Below are 20,875 nucleotides of genomic sequence, written 5' to 3'. Positions count from 1 at the left end.
ATAACCATGACTTGACCTTGGGAGCTTCGTGATAAAATCCATGGTGATTTTCTCCCATTTCCATTCTGGGATCTCTGGTTGTTGCAAGTATCCAGAGGGTTTTTGATGTTCTGCCTTCACCTTAAGGCATGTAAGGCATTTTTCCACATAATGGGCAACAGATCGCTTCATTCCTGGCCACCAATAATCTCTCCTTAAATCCTTATACATCTTATCACTGCCAGGGTGAATGGAATACTTAGACTTATGAGCTTCCTCTAAGATTGTATCCTGCAGTCCTCCAAAATTAGGAACCCATATCCTGTTGTTGAACCTAAGGATATTATCATTTCCCATTGTCAGTAGCTTCAGCCTCCCAATCATTCTTTCTTTTACAATATGATTCTTTTTTAAGGCTTCTTGTTGTATATTCTTAACTTGATCTAAGAGACTAGTTTTAACCTCTATTCTGGTTGCACGAATTCTTATTGGTTGAGGTTTCTCTTTTCTACTTAGAGCATCTGCTACTATGTTTGCCTTACCTGGATGGTATTGGATCTCACAGTCGTAATCACTTAATAACTCCATCCATCGTCTCTGACGCATATTGAGCTCCTTCTGCTCAAATATGTGTTTTAAACTTTTATGGTCACTATAGGTAGTGCACTTTGTACCGTAAAGATAGTGCCTCCAAATTTTCAATGCGAACACTATGGCACCAAGTTCCAAATCATGGGTTGTGTAGTTCCGTTCATGAATCTTCAACTGTCTAGAGGCGTAGGCAATCACTTTGCCTCTTTGCATGAGTACACATCCCATGCCATAGTGAGATGCATCACAGTAGACGGCAAAATCTTTTATTCCCTCAGGAAGTGACAGTATTGGGGCGCTACATAACTTATGCTTTAACGTGTTAAAGGCTTCTTCTTCTTGTTTAGGTCCCCAATTAAACTTAGAGGCTTTCTGGGTTAGTGTGGTTAATGGTGTTGCAATCTTTGAGAAGTCTTGAATAAACCTTCTATAGTATCCTGCTAACCCCAGAAATCTTCTGATTTCAGTGGGATTCTTCGGTACTTCCCATTTCTTAATGGCCTCGATCTTTGCAGGGTCAACTTGTATTCCACATTCATTTATCACGTGGCCTAGGAATTGCACCTCACGTATCCAAAATTCACACTTAGAGAACTTTGCATAGAGTTTTTCTTTCTTGAGCAATTCAAGGACTGCTCTTAGGTGTTGTTCATGTTCTACCTCGTTCTTAGAGTAGATAAGGATATCGTCAATAAAAACGATCACAAACTTATCGAGGTAAGGTTTACAAACCCTATTCATGAGGTCCATGAACACTGCAGGTGCGTTGGTCAATCCAAATGGCATTACCAAAAATTCATAATGACCATACCTAGTCCTGAAGGCAGTCTTAGGTATGTCTTCTGGTGCAACTTTCACTTGGTGGTATCCAGACCTCAAGTCTATTTTAGAGAAATAGCTTGCCCCTTGTAATTGATCAAACAAGTCGTCGATCCTGGGCAAAGGGCATTTATTCTTTATAGTGGCTTTATTCAAGTCTCTATAATCGATGCACATTCGCATCGTCCCATCTTTCTTCTTGACAAACAAGATGGGTGCTCCCCATGGTGACGAACTAGGTTGGATAAACCCTTTGTCAAGCAACTCTTGTAGTTGCTTCTTGAGTTCTTGCATTTCTGTCAGGGCTAGTCTGTACGGCGACTTAGCAATCGGTGATGTACCTGGAACTAGGTCAATGCGAAACTCAACCTGTCTATCCGATGGTAGTCCCGGGAGCTCATCGGGAAACACTTCGGGGTATTCTCGTACTACTGGCACGTCCTCGACCTTCTGCTTTTCTGTAGTGTTTACAACATATGCTAAAAAGGCAACATACCCTTTCCTTAGGCATTTATGTGCTTGTGCTATCGTGATGAGGTTCTTAGTCTTGTCAGTGCGGTCTCCCGATACAGTTAGTTGTTTACCGTTGGGTAATCGGAGTCGGACGATCCTTTTGTCACATATAACTTCCGCATGATATGGTGTTAACCAGTCCATTCCTATGACTATGTCGAATTCTCCAAGTTCCATAGGCATTAGGTCTATAGGGATAACATGGTTGTTTAAGCTTATTTTACAATTCTTAACTATGTCAACTATCTCTCTTTGACTTCCATCAGCCATTTCTACTGTAAAGGCATGATCTAGGGTTTGGGACGCCTAGTTCAAGTAAGGTCTAAAGGTAGTCGACACTAGACTTCTATTTGCACCGGTATCAAATAACACACGTGCATATACATCATTTACGAGATACGTACCCGTGATAATGTCTGTATTAGTCTTGGCTTCTTCCATGGTGAGTACAAATGCCCGCCCTTTTGGCTGATTTGGTTGTGTCCTATCATTTCTTTTAAGTTCGGGACATTCAGATCTCATGTGGTTAGGGTCTCCACATTTGAAACACTTCTTCTTTTCCTTGCATTCTTGAAGAGCATGACTCGTCTTTCTACAATTTGGACAAGGAAAACGACATTCCCCCGTATGAAAGCGTTTGCAAATTTGACATTGAGGAAATGTTTTAGGCCTTTTAAAGTTGTTATTCCGGGTGTCCCCCTTTCTTTCTTCCCACTTCCTTTTTGGTGCGGGAGATTCCGCCTGCCGTAGAATCATCTCGGCAGCCATGACGGCGCCAGCCTCAACAGTTTCTGCAAAAGTCTTGGGGAATTTGGATTTGATAAACACCCTCATTTCCGAGGGTAGACCCCAAATAAACCTATTGATCAGTTGTTCCTCAGTCAATGCTAAATAAGAAACCAGTCGAGATATGTCGTTGAAACGAGAAACATACTCTCGATAGGTTTTATTTCCCATTTTTAACTGAAAGAATTCCACTTCCAGTTGCTCAGTCTCACTGGGAGGACAATACTTAGCAAGAAACTTATGAATAAACTCCTCCCACTTCATCTCCTTAACCTTTTCTTTTCCCTCTGTTCGGACCACGATGTTCCACCAGTGAAGGGCTTCAGCTTCAAACATATGTACGGCGAACCGTACTTTGTTGCGGTCATCACACTCACATGGGTCTAATACTGACTCCATTCTGTTGAGCCAGTCTTGAGCTTCTAGTGCTCCCTTTCTTCCGTCGAAGGACTGAGGTTTACAGGACATGAAGTGCTTATAAGTACATTCCTTTGATTTGGAATATTCACCTTTTCCTTCTAGTGGCATGGTTGCAATAGTGTTTTTCCTTTCGCCCATTCCTTCCCTTTGAACTGGCGTGGAGGTTGCTGAGCTTTCTTCATGTCGTTCTCCAGATTGGTTAACATTACCGGTTTGTGCATTCTTCATTACCTTAGCCACTTCCACAGCTATATTGTGGATATCCTCAGTATTTAGACGCATGCTTGTACTAGACCGGGACCTGACACTATGAGAGGGAGTTCGAGTCCTATAAGAACCTTCCTCTCTCCTTCTGTTATTCTGATTATTTCTAGACCCTTGTTCATTTCTATGTTCAGACATTGTCTCCTTCCTAGAGTATAAAGAGTTACTAGTATGTATGATACATCATTATAATATAACAACTATATACATCACACACACACACACACACATATATATATATATATAGCACATAGAAAGGCACAACATAGTTTACTTCTTCTAGCGTCACTCAAATGACTATGTAAGTACTTTTCCTGAGAACATGTTATTTGGCCTAGTCCGAGTGTGCTATTTAATCTTTAGAGAACTACTGGTTAAAGCTTAGGCATTCCTGCAATACCTAATTCGCTAAAACCTCGGGCTCTGATACCAACTGTAACACCCTCACCCCGTAACCCGGGTGATTGTGCACAATTGATACACTTACAGCGGAAACAAACTAAACTTTCATTAAAACTTATAATAGTCTGAGTAAAACACTTTATTTATTTACAAACTTTTGGCAACTAAGAACTCCTTGATCTTCTAAAACTCCACAACTGTCAAGTAGTTCCTATAGCTTTCCTCATGACTCACCTGAGATAAGTATACTCAAAACGACGTCAGATATATACTGGTGAGCTCATACTATACAATTTTTATAAAGACAGACCCCAGTTTACATTATATGCATACACAATATGGGCATGTGACCACATTATAGTCAGGTTGGGCCTCATTGAACCTTATAGGTCACATTTGACTTGTCACAAACCACCGTACAAGAGACATACTGGTCCTCCAGCTGTGTCCCCCTACGGCCGTCACATAGGTATGAGTATGTGTCGCTGGACCTTATAAGCACGAAGTGCCTGTGGGTACAACACCTTATTACCCTTCCCAGAGTGACACACCTCATTAAGCATAATAGGATCCCATATACCCCTACTGACACATGCATACTGCAGCATTCTCATTATTACCAGTTATGGACGAGTATAATATCACAGTTTTAAAAGACAAGTATGATGACTCACCTGATTAGCAATTGCTTAACAGCCGCTAGAAATACTGGGTTATGTCTCAAGGTCCTGACACAATTACATAATCCTAGGTTAGGTAGATGAGAATAATCTTTCTCATCCACACAAGATCTTCCCACTTGATATACGAAAATTAAAACTGAGAAAAACATCATGACGAATGATCCAAGAGAATCATCATACATTGACAAAATTTTCCTATCGGCAGAAATATCAACCAACGAACATTTTTAATAAAGAACATGATACAGAGACACTATTTAAATTTCAACATTAATTTTTTTTAACAAACACAGTATGTTGTTCACAACACACGAATTTGGTGTGCATCTCTTATGTAACACAGTTGGGTTATAAAACATATAAATTTCAAATTTCAGAACACATTTCAACATTGCAATATCATTCTGCAACTTTAATAACATTGTAACATGAAAAAGCGACCTTGGTTAACATTGTAGTATGATTCTGTGACCTTGATTAACTTTGTAATATGATTCTGCGACCTTGATTAACATTGTAAGTTGATACACCGACTTTATATAACATTGTAACATGAAAAAACGACTTTGAATAAGGTTGGTACATGAAACAGCGACTATGAATAAGATTGTGACATGAAAAAACGACCTTCATTAACTTTGTAATATGATTCTGCGACCTTCACAAAGCTTGGTACTTCAAACAGCAACCTTCACAAGGTCGCTGTATCATTCTGCGATGTTCAACATTCTTTGCAGCTTTTTGCAGAAACTCTGATTTTGTGCAGAAAAGTTCATGAAGGTCGCTGTATGGTTTCACAACCTACCTAAATATGAAAACATAATTCAAACCCACCTAATAACACTCTTTTGTGGTTCAAACCACCTATTTATGCAAAAAATTCAAATAACGAGATCATAACCAAAATAACTGAAAAATTAAGAAACCAGTTCGGTTATGAATATTTTATACATCGTTGATTTGAAAAGAAATGTGTTATTGTTTTAAGTTCATCTCCGTTCGTGTATGTACGTTCGGAAATTTAGCAGGGTTGTTTTTAGAATTAATAAACATTTTATTAGTAAGCATAAAAGGATACATTATATGGAAAGTAGGTAATGTTAGGCCTTTCTAAAAATATTCTCTTACGTACAGAGATAGTTCTATTTAAAAAAAGATTGATTATAAAAGTAGATATAAAATTAAATAAGAAATTAAAAATAAAAAAACGTCCGTCCGTCTAAAGTATAAAACAATACTAACCATGTCCCTGTCATATAAGTTTAGACAAACACACGTATTGTTAATATTTGTTTGATTTCTAAAAGTCAGCATAATAATAGTAAAAGGGATATAATGCATGAGGAGTATAGAGTGGAGGAGGCATGTTTAACGCCTTTCCATATCTAACGTGAAAGCTTTGTGCCGTTTGGTATTACGTCCCAATCAACCAAACTCCTATAAATTCGCTTCAACTATACCCGCCACCACTGCTCTAACTTGCTTCGATCCCCCCCCCCCCCCCCCAAGCCGAATCATAGTAATACAACACCGGACGATGAGGTTGATATCAGTTTGATACTTTTATTTCTTTTCCATTTAATTTGTACTAATTTGTAAATTGTGACATAGAGTTTTGTGTTTTTTTTCTCAGCGCGCTAGATAACGATCATGGTGTTTATCCATCTTATCGCGACTCTAACGAATCAGTATTTGGATGTGAACACTACAAGAGGAACTGCAAGCTTGTTGCTTCATGTTGCAACAAACTTTACACTTGCAGGTTTTGCCACGATGAAGCAAACGATCACCCAATGGATAGGTAATTACGCTCACTACTAATTTTTCTTTCTATGAACATAAAAACAAAACAATCTATAAAATCCTCACATTTATTTTAATTTTCAGGAAAGCCACAAGCATGATGATGTGCATGAAATGCTTGATAGTTCAACCGATTGGTCCAACATGCTCAACCGTTTCTTGTAACAGCCTATCCATGGCTAGATACTACTGTCCCATCTGCAAACTGTTCGACGATGAGAGGCGATTTACTTACTAAATGCTTGGTTATTAATAAATATGCATGTAGTTTTTATATATTGATTGTTGAGAAATGTGTGAACAGGAAAATCTACCACTGCCCACACTGTGACCTGTGCAGAGTGGGAAAAGGTTTGGGGATTGACTATTTCCATTGCATGAATTGCAATGCATGCTTGGCATTGTCACTTGCAGAGCATACCTGCGCTAGAAATTGTCTTGAAGATAACTGTCCGATATGCCATGAATGCATGTTCACATCCGTGACTCCTGTGAGGGTCCTTCCGTGTGGTCATATGATGCATTCGTCGTGTTTTCAGGTATTCTATATTCACCTTTATGTTTTTCTTCAATCATATAGATCGATATACCGACTCTTGGATGGTGCTTGTGTTAGGAATACACTTGCTCAAACTATACTTGTCCCATATGCAGCAAGTCATTGGGGGATATGCAGGTTAGTTTGTTAGTAACAACAACATACCATTTCATATATCTATTTGAATTTAATATATAGAAGAAGAAGAAGAAAAGTGTAAGTAATATTCAACCAATCACAGGTATACTTTGGGATGTTGGACACATTGCTAGCTGAAGAGGAAATTCCTGAGGAGCATTTGGGCAGGACAGAGGTTATAAACATTATTTTAAAAAAAAAATATAAAATATCACTAAATGTTATTAAAATGCCAAAATAACAAAATTACAAACAAATGTCAGGTCCGCAAACCTCTTTTGAATTGCAAAACCGATCCACACAAACATAGCAATGTATAGTTGATTGATGAGATGAATTTTAAATACGGTTGTTGTTTTCAGGACATTTTTTGCAATGATTGTGAGAAGAGAGGGACTCCACCCTTCCATCGGCTGTACCATAAATGCGCTAGTTGTGGGTCATACAACACCCGTCTTATCTGACTTGGATGGCTCGATATATGGTTTGCTTTCTAGCTACGTGGTATAGTATTCATCTGAATCAGACAAAGGGCCTATTAAACATTAGTTATCAGTGGAGTGATATTGAAGAAGGGCATGATTTGCAAAAATTATGTATAATTTCTTCGCCAAATAACTACAATAAGTTTCCTTTGGACTAATGGACTAAACAACATTTTGTGTGGAGTTGTATTGTACATGTTTGAAATATGAATTAGTAAGTCATGGTGGATTTCTTGTAAGCTAACTACTACTTACCTGTGAGTAGAAAAGCCGGGATACCATATTACCATAACCGAAATAACCGAACAAACTAAGAAACCAATGGTTTGGTCATGATTTTATAACTAGAAATAGCCAAATCGAATCGTCACAAATAATATACTTCATGCCAGAAAAGTTTTATTATAAATTAGATATCCTCTAAAAAGATAAACGTTTGCAAAAAATAATAGCTTTAAAATTATTAAAATTGGATCGGTTATATGTACATATATGGCCCATAACCTAACCAAACTACCAAAGTACGAACTCACGCATATTAGCAACAAGTAGAATAGGATGGATTACATCACATGCAATTGTTTACCATGAATTTCATTCAAGTAAATATGAGGTAAGCCTTAGTTATGTTAAATTCACTCAAGAGTAATCTTTTTTTTTTCTTTGTAACTTCTTATTATAATATACAGTATGCATATTTTTTTTATCTTCTAAATAAGGAGAGCCCCCTACAATAAGTGATTAAGTCTCTGTTGGATTAATTAAAAAACTCGTTAATTAGGGGTAGGGGTGCTCTACTTCCCATCACTCACCACATCCAATCATCTTCCACCACGTCATCGAAATTGGCTCCATCACTAGTGATGGATTTTGGTGGGGGTGCCCATCACTCACCACACCTAACAGTTTCCCTCACATTCTGCAACTTTTCACGCCTCATAGCTATCACGAGTGATGAGTTTAACGAGTGATGGAATTAGGTGGCGGCGGTGTTCCACGCTACTCCACGAGTGACGGAAGCTCCATAACGTAACGGCCCGACCCCCCTTAGAAAGACCTGTTAGTACAGTGATTACCTAAAGTGAAACTATTGTAAATAATAGGGTTGGTTATGAAACTTGTTTGTAAAAATAGGGAACCGACATGTTTGCTGATGGTTATACTCTAGTGACTATAATAAATAAACAGGGTTGTTGGCATCACATTTGCAATCAACTGTTTTTTTTAAAGGCCAACAAAAGCGTTTTATTAAATTACCATGCCGGACTAACAATTGTTAACTGCGGCCACCAATTATTTACAACCTGAAAAAGAATCAATGCAATCAATTGTTCATTCGGAAAGCAGGATATACATCGTTTCCTTTAGTTTATTGATTGTGTAACCTTGATTTCATTATCGTGTGTGTTAATTGATTATATCAGGGCCATTAAGCTCTTTGTATATGAGGGAAAACTGGGTTAACTTAGGCCTTAAGAGCAAGACGGTTATCGGTGTTGATCAGTTCTGTTTAAACATAATGGAAAACATGAATAACATACCTGTTACAGCAGACAGGCCGGTGGAGAATCCAGTCAGAGATGCAGCCATCGAGTTCGACATACTTGTCAGGATGATCTGGTTCCTCCTTAGGGTGTAAGGTGATGATGGTGATGAAACCGAAAGTAGGGTTGATTTCGGTTATAGGGAGAGAGACGGAATTGATGTTATGAGGGTTTGTGATTGTGTAATTTGTGTAACCCTTAAACTCTCTAATAATCCCCTTATTTATACACCCAAGAGGAAACCAAATTAGTTAATAAGGGTAATATGGTCCATCAACAACTACCAACTAATTATTAATAGGTACCCATGGCATTATAGCCTAGTGGTATCTTGGGGGTGGGATAAGGCTTATGACCATTAGGTCATGGGTTCGATTCCCACAAAGGGGGTTTTCCCAGATTTATTGGGTTTCCTCCTGAATTGGTGTATAGCATGGTTGCAAAAATCGCGACTAGCCGGCGATTAATCGCTGACTAGTCGCTAGTCGCCCATCAACTGAGTAATTTTCAGCTAATCAGTAAAAAAATCGCTAGTCGGCCTAGTCGGCCCTAATCGCGACTAGTCGGTCGGGAAAAATCGGAAAAAATCGGGAAAAAACAAAAAAAAACCGGAAAAAATCAGAAAAAATCGGAAAAAATCAGAAAAAATCGGAAAAAAACACATATTCCGGCCAAAACCTCCCAGATTCCGGTCAAAACTTGTCCACTTAAAAAAATTACGTATAAAAATATATGTATATATGTATAAAAACTTAAAATTATACATAAAGAGTCCGATCCGATTAATCCCGATTAATCCCGAGTAATCCCGAGTAGTCGCTAGTCCCTACCTCACCGACCCGCTAGCGACTAGCGAGTTCTCCAACCTTGGTGTATAGGCATTATTGCCTAGTGGAGATGGATATGATCGGGTGGTTCTGCTGGTGGCACGATGATACTCCAGTGGTCCGTCAGTGATCCAAATTTGCCGTTCAAAAAAAAATTATTAATAGGTTATTAATATATTTTGATCTAATATAATATAAATGATTTTGATGGCTAAAAGATTAAATATTACCTTAATAATATATTTAATCTCACAATCGGCTCCCAGATTAGCATAATTACCTTATATATTAAAATTTGAAGACAATGAACAGTAACATTAAAATTTGAAGACAATGAACAGTAACATCATCAAGGGGATTAACAAATGGTATCGGGTACTGGTACCAGTATCAAATTTACCAAACCAGGTATAAATTCGATACCGAATCAGTACCGACTTTTGACATTTTCGGTATCGATTTGGCACCGTTATTCACCGGTTTTTACCCTCAAATACCGGTACCATACCAGTACCAAGCGGTACCGTACCGAACCGTATCGTGCCAGGTATATTCGGTACCGGTACCTACTTTTAGGGATTTTTGGTAACGGTATTTTCTGTACCGGTTGGTACCGAGCTCATCAAATCCTGTAACAACGTAGCAACGCAAGTAATTGCACCGTTTAGATGAGCAAATGGTATCTGGTACCGGTACTGGTATCAAATTTACCAAACTGGGTATATTTTCAGTACCGAACGGTACCGACTTTTGACATTTTCGGTATCGGTTTGGCACCGGTATTCACCGGTTTTTACCCTCAAATACTATACCGTATGGTACCGAGCATTTTCTGTGCCGGTACCTAATTTCGACGATTTTCCGGATTGGTACTTTTGGTGCCGTTACCTGTACCGAGCTCATCCATATTTTAATGTGTAAGTACCGTAATAACTAAACTGAAAGCAACCGAATTTCCAACGTGTAGGACGTGTTGGTCCTGTTATTATATACTAGATTATTTAAAATCGTTTTTTTAGGACGAAGTGACTATCGTTACCACGTCATTTTTATTTATGTTTTGATATTCGGTATCTGCTTGTCGTTGCCGACACGCGTTTCGCAGACACTAGGTCCCCGCCGCAACGCGCGGGCGAAAAATCAACTAGTTTGATTCATACGGCATCTCACTCAGTCGTATTTTCTTTATTGTTCATGACTTCCCTACATAAGTGCTAGTATATAACCTTGTCAAAATTCGTTCTTTCAAGTGGATGTCTTAATAGGTGTATATGGGGTAAATATTCATTAGAGCATATATTTTTAAAAGTTGCATTAACTTAAAATAAAACACAAGTTAAATACATACATTATATATGTATAAGAATAAATAATAATTTGAATTTGGATAATTAAGTCTCTAGGTTTTGAATTTGTGAAGTATTAGATTAAAATAAAACACAAGTTAAACACATACATTATATCTATATATCTACACTATATAAAGGAAATCTAATGAACAAGATAGTAATTTTACTACATGTATAAATTTTGATGCATCATGTACAAACGAGGCAAACCATTTTAAAGGGGGAAAATTGGAACAAGTTCCAAACTTTTAAAACACCTCAAGGGCAATTTAGGGATTTAATCTGAACCAACATTTATGTCTGGGAAACAAAACGTCAAGATTGAGACTGTGAAAAGCTACGGGAGAGAGAACGGCAAAGAGAGAGATAGGGAGACAGGCACTGCCTCCGGCGGCCACCATCATCATTGACGGCAGGTTCGATTTCCATCCCTCTTAACCTTCACCTTCATCCTGCAAGAATTGATCATCTACCTGTGTATTTCCGAGGCAGGCGAACGAGATATGATGGCGGCTAGGGTAAACTACCGGCAGACTGAAGATGATAGCGACGGTCGGGTTTTTGGTTCGCCAATCATTCGCTTATGTGCCGTTTTCAAATATATTTTCTACTAGGTAAACTCTAAAATTGTCTGCTTTAATTTTTTTTTGTATTTTTTGTGGTTTGATTCTGATGTTTGGAGAGTAAATTTTGGAGTTGTTTACCACCCTAATCTTATGGACATTCGGAATTGTGCTAGATTCGTATATGATGAACCCTAAAAAGATTCGGAAGTCTAAGATCAATCGCTTCATACAAGATGGCATGTCTTCACTCCTGAAATTGATGAACCCTAGGTGAGCCCTGAATCCCTAAACCCATCTGTTGAAACTGATGCAATTTGTGTGCAAGCTTATGCATATTTCCAACAATTAATGCCCTAATTTCTTTTCACCAACGTTTTCTCAACTCTATTTTTGTTAAGATTTACAGATAAGTCGTTCTGGAATTGTGCTAGATTCGTATATGATGAACCCTAAAAAGATTAGCTATTTTGTTAAATTTTGTTCGAGTGTTCGTTGATGAAGCGTCGTTGGATGATCATGCTTCTCCTGGTTAAATTACATGTTATCTTTTCTTTGATTTCATTGTTTCTGTAACATTATAGTGTATATTTTGCATCAAGTCTTTTTAATTGTTAATATTCATTTATTCACCTTAATAGCAACAAAATCAAAGTAATGATTTTTACCAAGTCAAATGCTTGTTTGTTTCATTATTAATTTTTTAATTTTGTCATGATTCTTGATACTCTGTTTTTCCACTTTCAGTTTCCACTTCTATCAAAATGCTTGAAGTTACAGAGACTTTGTTCCAAAAACACTTCATCCTCACAACCTCAAATAATCGAACTCTCCGATTTCCCTGGTGGCGTCAAGGCTTTTGAATTATGTGCGACATTCTGCTATGGAATCACAATCACTCTTAGTGCAAACAATATCGTGTCAGCTCGTTGTGCAGCGAAATACCTTCAAATGACAGAAGATGTTGAAAAGGGCAATTTAGTCCATAAACTAGAAGTATTCTTCAATTCTTGCATTCTCAGTGGTTGGAAAGATTGCATTGTGACTCTTCAAACCACAAAGCCATTTCAATTATGGTCAGAAGAATTAGGGATTACAAGCCGTTGTATTGAATCACTTGTGTCAAAAGTCGTTTCTAACCCTATGAAGGTTATATCAGACAACCGTTCGAATCAAAAGGGGGATATAGAAGAAGTTTGTACAGCGAAAAGATGGTGGGGCGACTCGCTTTCAAAATTACGGATCGATCTTTATTGGAGATTACAAGGCTGTAAACGAACCGAACGTTCAGCGAACAGTTCGTGAACCGTTCGGCGGGAAGTTTGTTTATGTTCGTTCGATTAGCTTAACGAACGAACACGAACAGAAAATTTCGTTCGGTTAGCTTAGCGAACGAACACAAACATAGGTCTCGTTCGTTCGACTACGTTCGTGAACGTTCGGTAATATGTTCGGCTACGTTCGTCCGTGTTCGTTTGATTATATTAAAAAAATAATAAACAATAAACAATTTATCTAAACATATTGAAAACTTGAAACTCTATTTTTTTCTAAGTTAGCTAAAATTTGGACGTGCTAAGACATTTTTGGGGATAAGTATGTCTAGGTAAGTTAAAGTTGATTCATCGTTTGGTGGTGTATTAGACTTCTTGTGTTTTGATTTATCATTTGATGGTTGTATTTAAGTACTTATATCCAATGTTTAAGGATAACAATATTTTTGTTTTTTTATTTTCAAGTTAAATGTTTGTTTGCGTTCTTTTTTATTTGCTTGCGTTCGTTTGTGTTCGAGACCAGTGTTCACGAACTGTTCGTGAACAACTGAATTTCCTTAACGAACGAACATGAACATAAACTTATGTTCGGTATGCGTTCGTGAACAGTTCGGGAACATGTTAATTTCCTTAACGAACGAACATGAACATGAACATGGCCTTGTTCCTGTTTGTTCGGTTCGTTTACAACCCTAAGAACAATGGCAGCGCTTAAATCGGGCGAGAAAGTGCCACCTAATCTTATCGGCGCTTCTTTGAAAATCTACACTTCAAAATGGCTTCTGAAAATTTCAAGAAAACTCGAAAACGGGTCGGGTTTGAATAGCGGGTCTGATCATTCAAGTTCAAATAGTAGACTGCTTTTAGAATCTATAATTACCTTACTCCCAACTGAACGAAATGCGGTTTCGTGTAGCTTTTTTCTCAAACTATTAAAGGGGGTCAACGTATTTCAAGCTGCGGGTTCTTCAAAACTAGAATTGGCAAGAAGGGTTGCACTTCAATTGGATGAAGCAAAAGTTTGTGATTTGATGATTCCGTCTGTGTCAAACGGTAGTGATACGATATACAATGTTGATGTACCCTTTTTACCTGCAATAATGTGTAGAAAGAAGTTGGGACACCTGAACTGGAGACTGGTGCGATTATAGCTGCGCTAGATCTTTATGATGTTATCCAACTTGATTTTTTTAGTGTGAATATGAGGTGTGCGCCAACAATAAGTTTTAATTTCTTATATGTTGTTTAGTTTGCAATTACTATCTAAACATATGCCTGACTGGATTTCCGTATCATTTGACAGAGAAAATTATGCCACATGGAGTATGTTGATAAAAGCATGGAAGGCCATTTGTTTCAAAAGATTAAGTGGCCAAGAGACCCTGTTGATAAAAGCATGGAAGGAGTATGTTGATAAAAGCATGGAGTATGTTGAAACGATCTGCAATTACTCTCAATTGGGAGTAACCGCTGGAAGACATTTACTCATCTTCGCACGATTAAGAGGTCTGATCCCATCTTCACTTACTTTCATCTCTTAACTCAGACGTTTACCACAGTTTGGTCGGTTATGAGGCATTGGTGGTGTAATCGGAGCGTCAAAGGGCAGGGTTTAATACTAGTTTACAGGTTAGTTTATATTGATTTTTTCTATGATGTGTTCATATCAGAAGAAGTTTTTGATTTATATGTTTTTTTTGGCAACATATGATCTTTTGGAGTAGCTTTTTTATCTTGATTGTCGGTCAATCAAAAGTTTTGCACCACTCTTAAGATTATTGTATACATGTCTTAAGTTGAAGATCTTCCTGTTAAGATGTTGAAGTAGCCTCCAGGCAACAACCCTCCTCTTAATTAACAAACAATTGGATATGTTAGTTACTGATTTCTCATACTTTTAATTTATGAAAGATTGTTTTGTTACTTATTAGTATTGATTTTTTAATTAGTTTTGTGAAATTATGAACAGGGGAAGAAGGGTTTTCAATTACTAGTTTAAGAAGAATCTCGGGGTCTGAAGGTATGAATTTCTCCTTTCTCCCGATGCGTTATTTCTTTCCTGTATAAAAGTTTTACCAGCTTCAATTGCCTGTTTTGTGAAGTTTTGTACAGAGTTTGCTTTCATAACCACTAATGAGAAAAATGAGAATGCTGATAGAGAAGTTGAAGAAATTTTTTTATACCTAATGGAATATTTTGTTTGATGGGTCACAATGCAAGATGTTTTTATTTCCATATCAGTAGAATAAGCTAGGTTTACAAACGAGTCGAACTTAGCTCGAGTTTGATAAGGCTTGAGCTCGACTACTTTAGGCTAAGCTCGAGTTGGGATACATAGTTGCTGGACTTTGGATAACAAAATTTATGTAAAAGTTGTATTTGATAACAAACTATCTTCAAATATGTATAAAAATTACTACAAAACTTTATCACACAACAAAGGTCCTTTTAGCTAAACAATAACAATATAACATCATACACAAATTTCAGTATATATATATATAAATATATATACAGATTACATAAGGCTCAAAAGCCTTATAAGTACTCGTGCCAAGCCCTTATACACGAGATTGGTTCCTTATATATTTCGAGCTCATTTGTTATGCTCATGACAAAGTTTTAAGATTTGGTCCTTTTATGTTGGCATTGGATGTTTCAGAGTCTACTAACTATTTCCTTTGCCAGTCTGTGTGTTACCGTCATGGCGTTTGGCGCAGGAGATGGCCATGTCGGAGGGCGCCACGGTGGAACATCGTCACAGGGCGCCACAGTGGAACATTGTCACAGGTTGGCACGGAAGGCTGGCTAGAGGGCGCATCGCGGCATTAGAGAAGAGCTATGTGGTAGAGGGCAAGGTTGGCTATGATGTTTTGTGGATCGATTCAAAGGTACAAACTCTACATAGTTTCGGCAGTCTGACCGGTTTTGGTATGATTTTCGGATTCCCTTCGCCATCGTACCTCGATTTGGCCTTGTAATAATTTGTTTTGATTATTGTATGTTTGTTCGAGTTACACCTTGTTTTGCAGCCTATAGTGACCGAACCACACATTCAACAACAAGGAAATCATGATATTAGACCATAACACATGAAACTGACTGAGCTTGAAATATTGATAAGTCGTGACCTGTACTAATACTTTTGTGGAATTGGGTGCTATTGTGGAGAGTGGAGAAGACAACTTAAATATGTTCTTTTACATATTTGAAGTGTTTTTTATTTTTCTTCAGCTGGGCGACACATGATTTTTAAGGGATAATAAAAAGTTCATCAACTAGGTATTGGTGGAATGTTATTAGAAATGTTCATCAGGACTTTGAAGAATTGGATGCTAATGTCCTATTATTGCATTATATTTATGGGTGAGTGAAGATATAATGTGAAATTGTAAGTTGTTTGGATCTTTAAGTACCTTCATATGTAAGGAAAAATTAAAAGTTATAATTGAAAGCAAAAATTAAAAGTCATAATGGTTTATTGTATGAAATAGAGTTTGCCTATTTTATCATATCTATAATTTGAACAAGAACATTTAGGAAGAAATGTGGAAGAGGAGGAAGCAAAGCGAATTGAACTTAAAGAAACACATAAAGGTTTTGTGTTGTTTTCGCTATAAAGTTTCGGGTATGCTAATGTTTTCGGCACCGCAACGCCAGGGTCGGCTCAACCATTTTGGTGGCCTAAGGCGAAGTAAAATCTTGTGGCCTTTTTCCCAAAAAATTGTATGTGATTGAATGTTAAACTTGAAGGACCCAAGTGTAATTATTTGAAAGATTGTTTTAAAATTTAAAAACAAGAAAAAAAATGGTGAACCAGGGATTCGAACCCAGGTCTCACCAACATCCATACATACACAAAACCACTACACTACCAACCATCAATCTGTTGATAACGCACACCCTAAATCTTTTATAAATGGACTGTGGTTTCATCAAATTGTGGAGACCCTATAGTTTTGGTGGCCCAAGCCTCAGGGGCTTACCCTTGGGCCGGCCCTGCGCAACGCGCGCGGGTTTACCACTAGTATGTAAGAATAAATAATAATTTGAATTTGGATAATTATGTCTCTAGATTTTGAATTTTGGAAGTCTTAGATTAAAAAAAAAAAAAAAAAAAAAAAAAAAAAAAAAACCTTAGGTGGCATAAAAAATAGAAGAATGAAAAATTCTAAATTATGTTGGGCAAAAATTGATACAAAAGAAAGTAAAAGGGACTATGTTGTAACTTTTTAGAAACCAAATTAGGATATATCTAACTTATAAGATTATTATTCCAATATATTCATTTCCATTCTCATAACTAATTTCAATACCATGTCTCGATTGGTTTCTTACTTGATTACACCGGAACCAAAGCGTATAGCCCGCTTTATTGGGGGTCTAGCCCCTGAAATAAAGGCAAGTGTGAAAGCATCAAGACCTACTACGTTCAGGTCAGCAGCAGATCTATCGCTATCTCTCTCACACTTGATGTGGTCAGAAGCAAGGCTGCCAAAGCTTCTGAAGATGGAAAACGAAAGAGGGAGGATGAGGATTCTCATCACTCCGATAAGAAGAAAAAGGGGAACTCTGATCATAAGAAGAGTTCCGGGTTTAAAAAGGATAACCAGCAGACAAGTGAAAGGACTAGGTGCAAAACATGTAGAAAATATCACCTCGGGAAATGCAGATTTGAATCTCAGCCTCTACCTTGTGGAATCTGCAAGTCCAAGGAGCACAAGACCTTGGAATGCAAGAAGTTAAGGGACGCAACCTGTTATGGTTGCAACGAAAAGGGGCACATCAAGACTAACTGCCCTAGGAATCAGAAGAAGTCTGAAGAGGCCAAGAAAGCAAACGCATGAGTCTTCCAGATGAACACTGTAGGATCGGTTTTGACACCGTACGATTGCGTAACGAACGTTCGACGTGCGGAATCCGTGAACGTGCGTGACCGAACACACAAGAACGTACTAATGACGTGATTCTATTGATATGATGTCGTGTACAAAGCCGTGAATCACGTGGAGAGACTTTCTCTCTCTAGGATTAAATCTCTAAATCTCCAAATGAGCCAAAAGTCTTAAACTTTACAACTAAATGATCTATTTATAGGCTAAGGGATATAATGAGAAATCTCATTATTTACAAAATTGCCACCTTGCCTTTCTAACTAGATATAACACTAAAAGCTTAGAATTCTTCGGTTTCTGCTACGGACTAGATTGACGGAGGCGATAGACAGATAATGCACTAACAGACTCCCCCTTGGATATTGCCGTAGTCAATCTTGTAGCGTCTTGTCTTTCTCTTTCTCGAACAGAATCCCCGTGGATCTGTCTTCGAGCTTCCGTTGCTCCCCCTCTCGGTAGACTCTTTTTCCTTCAGGCTCCCCCTTTCATCAAGCTTCCGTGCTTTTGGGATCGACACCTGGATTTCCGTATACAAGCTCCTTCAAAATATTTATCTGGCTTTTTGAATCCACGCTTCCTCTTGCGTTGAGCTCGTCTTCAGACTCCCCCTTAGACTCAGCTGTCGGGATCGTAGTCTGGCTTTCATAGATTCACAATTTCAGGATCAATTCCTGGCTTTGTTCTGCATCTGCTCAGGATTTGAAACCTGGTTAACCTGCACATCCTCTACCTCAACATAAGTTTCACAAATTTATAACAGTTAGATTTAAGAAACTTACTGGTAGAAATCATTAATTCATCAATCTGTATAGTTACATCAAGTTCAAATGAATGACCTTGATTAACTAAGCATACAACCTTACAAAACATTTGTATATGACATTCAAAGTTTTCAACATATTCTCCCAATCCTGTTCATCATGTTTAGCACTCGAATTTTGAATATCAGTTGTCGAAAATCTTTTTGACTTTTCAAAAATTTTATGCTAAAACACTCCGAAAATCTTTTTGGATTTTTGTTTTTGAATGAAATGTAGTAAACAAATATATACAGATAATATTTTTGTGAGTTTGTGTAAGAGGATCATATCAGTTCATGAGACAAATCACTAGCACCGTTAAGCTTTAATCATATTAAGTTCTAAACGATTCACGTAGATTGACGATATAGTTGTCCTTTTAAATTTTCACACAATTTTCAATCTATTCAGGATACGATTTAAATGTTTTAGGAACTTAACTCATTCATGTGTCCCACCTCTTGAATATACTCCCGTATCCAGAATCTCAATATTCAGTCTTACAGGTGAGTATACTACAATGATATATGTACATAAATTAGGTATGCGAGGGCCGAGGGATCTCAGGTCGATACTTCCGTATGCGCAGAGAGATATCAGCTTCGACTTTTCAGTATGTCCCCTTTAGAGGATCTTGTAGTTACAACAACAGCGACTATCAATTTTATTGTTTCATCTGCATGCTGAGGGTTTATGCTATGTTTCAAGCATTTATAGAAAGTATTATTCGGGGACTAGGTCAGTACTTCCATACAGCAGAAGTCCCGGAATAATACCCCAGACATCATTGAGTATAAAAACCTAGTATATCAGAATACGAGACCTTTCAAACGAGATTTCAGGGGTTACCTATATATCCAAGTAGTGTTCCCCAGGAATTTCGCAAGTTTGAAATTTTAGGTTTATATCCCGAATAAATCTACTAAATTTTAGGATATATGTAAGTTATAAGATTATTATTACAATATATTCATTTCCATTCTCATAACTAGTCACTCATCACTAAAGAAGAAGAAGAAGATCAAATAGCATCAATGCTATGGAGAACATCGTTGACCAAGTCAAACCTCTGCTGCTTTGCTTTACCAACGGCGCCGTTTGCATTACCAAAGACGATGGGTTTTCTGGGTCGATCCATCGTCGTTGGCCCCTCAGCTCATACATGTTTCTTTTTCTTTAGGTTAAATTACATTTTTCATCCTTTATGTTTGTATCGGATTGCAACGGATGACCTTTAACTTTAATAATTACAGTCACAGTCCTTTATTTGAAAAACTTATTACACCCTACGTCCTTTAGCACTAACCAAGTTACAATTTTAAGTTAAGTATGGCACATGCCATGCACAAGTTTCGGGTATGCTAATGTTTTCAGCGCCGCAACGCACGCGGGTTTCCCACTAGTATGTAAGAACAAATAAAAATTTGAATTTGGATAATTAAGCCTCTAGGTTTTGAATTTGTGAAGTCTAAGATTAAAAAAAATACTTTAGGTGGCATAAAAAATAGAAGAATGAAAAATTCTAAATTATGTTGGGCAAAAATTTATACAAAAGAAAGTAAAAGTGACTATGTTGTAACTTTCTAGAAACGAAATTAGGATATATGTAACTTATAAGATTATGATTCCAATATATTCATTTCCATTCTCATAACTAATCACTCATCAAAAGAAGAAAGAAGAAGAAGAAGAAGAAGAAGAAGAAGAAAGAAGAAGAAGAAAGAAGAAGAAGAAAGAGAAGAAGAAAGAAGAAAGAAGAAAGAAGAGGAGGAGGAGAAGAAGAAGGTCAAATGGCGTCAATGTTATGGAGAACATCGTTGACCAAGTCAAACCTCTGCTGCTTTGCTTTACCAACGGCGCCGTTTACAGTACCGACGACGATGCGTTTTCTGGTCCGATCCATCGCCGTTGGCCCCTCAGCTCATACAGGTTTCTTTTTCTTTAGGGTAAATTACATTTTTCGTCCTTTATGTTTGTATCAGATTGCAATAGATGACCTTTAACTTTAATGATTACATTCATAGTCCTTTATTTGAAAAACTTATTACACCCTACGTCCTTTAGCTCAAACCAAGTTAAAATTTTAAGTTAAGTATGGCACATGCAATGCACAAGTTTCGGGTATGCTAATGTTTTCGGCGCCGCAATGCGTGCGGGTTTCCCACTAGTATGTAAGAATAAATAATAATTTGAATTTGGATA

The 20,875-nt window shown here is 37.5% G+C and overlaps 1 protein-coding gene and 1 long non-coding RNA gene across 9 annotated transcripts; both read left to right on the top strand.

Annotated features, from left to right (window-relative positions):
• The first annotated feature begins 5,958 nt into the window (after positions 1 to 5,958).
• LOC110875001 (zinc finger protein BRUTUS-like At1g74770) lies at positions 5,959 to 7,660 on the top strand. The gene is made up of 7 exons (XM_022123287.2): positions 5,959 to 5,999; positions 6,091 to 6,258; positions 6,345 to 6,482; positions 6,565 to 6,799; positions 6,877 to 6,936; positions 7,040 to 7,111; positions 7,299 to 7,660. Exons 1-7 carry the CDS (start codon positions 5,995 to 5,997, stop codon positions 7,398 to 7,400), a joined length of 780 nt encoding a protein of 259 aa, XP_021978979.1. The 5' UTR covers positions 5,959 to 5,994; the 3' UTR covers positions 7,401 to 7,660.
• Positions 7,661 to 11,341: 3,681 nt separating this feature from the next.
• Positions 11,342 to 16,460, top strand: LOC110879735. Of its 8 annotated transcripts, none has more exons than XR_004867998.1 (9): positions 11,342 to 11,557; positions 11,634 to 11,755; positions 11,881 to 11,977; positions 12,114 to 12,235; positions 12,452 to 14,184; positions 14,282 to 14,607; positions 14,703 to 14,851; positions 14,948 to 14,998; positions 15,667 to 16,460. It is a non-coding gene; the product is annotated as an uncharacterized LOC110879735 (long non-coding RNA). The 8 variants fall into 8 exon arrangements; XR_004867997.1 differs by having other exon boundaries at positions 12,106 to 12,235; XR_004867993.1 differs by lacking the exon at positions 12,114 to 12,235 and having other exon boundaries at positions 11,345 to 11,557; positions 12,452 to 14,031; positions 14,087 to 14,184; positions 15,667 to 16,459.
• The last annotated feature ends 4,415 nt before the right edge of the window (positions 16,461 to 20,875 follow it).

The sequence above is a fragment of the Helianthus annuus genome, chromosome 9 (assembly GCF_002127325.2).
Source record: "Helianthus annuus cultivar XRQ/B chromosome 9, HanXRQr2.0-SUNRISE, whole genome shotgun sequence".
NCBI classification, from domain to species: domain Eukaryota; kingdom Viridiplantae; phylum Streptophyta; class Magnoliopsida; order Asterales; family Asteraceae; genus Helianthus; species Helianthus annuus.
The sequence above is the reverse complement of the archived record's forward strand: the minus strand, read 5'-3'. Positions and strand labels throughout refer to the sequence as shown.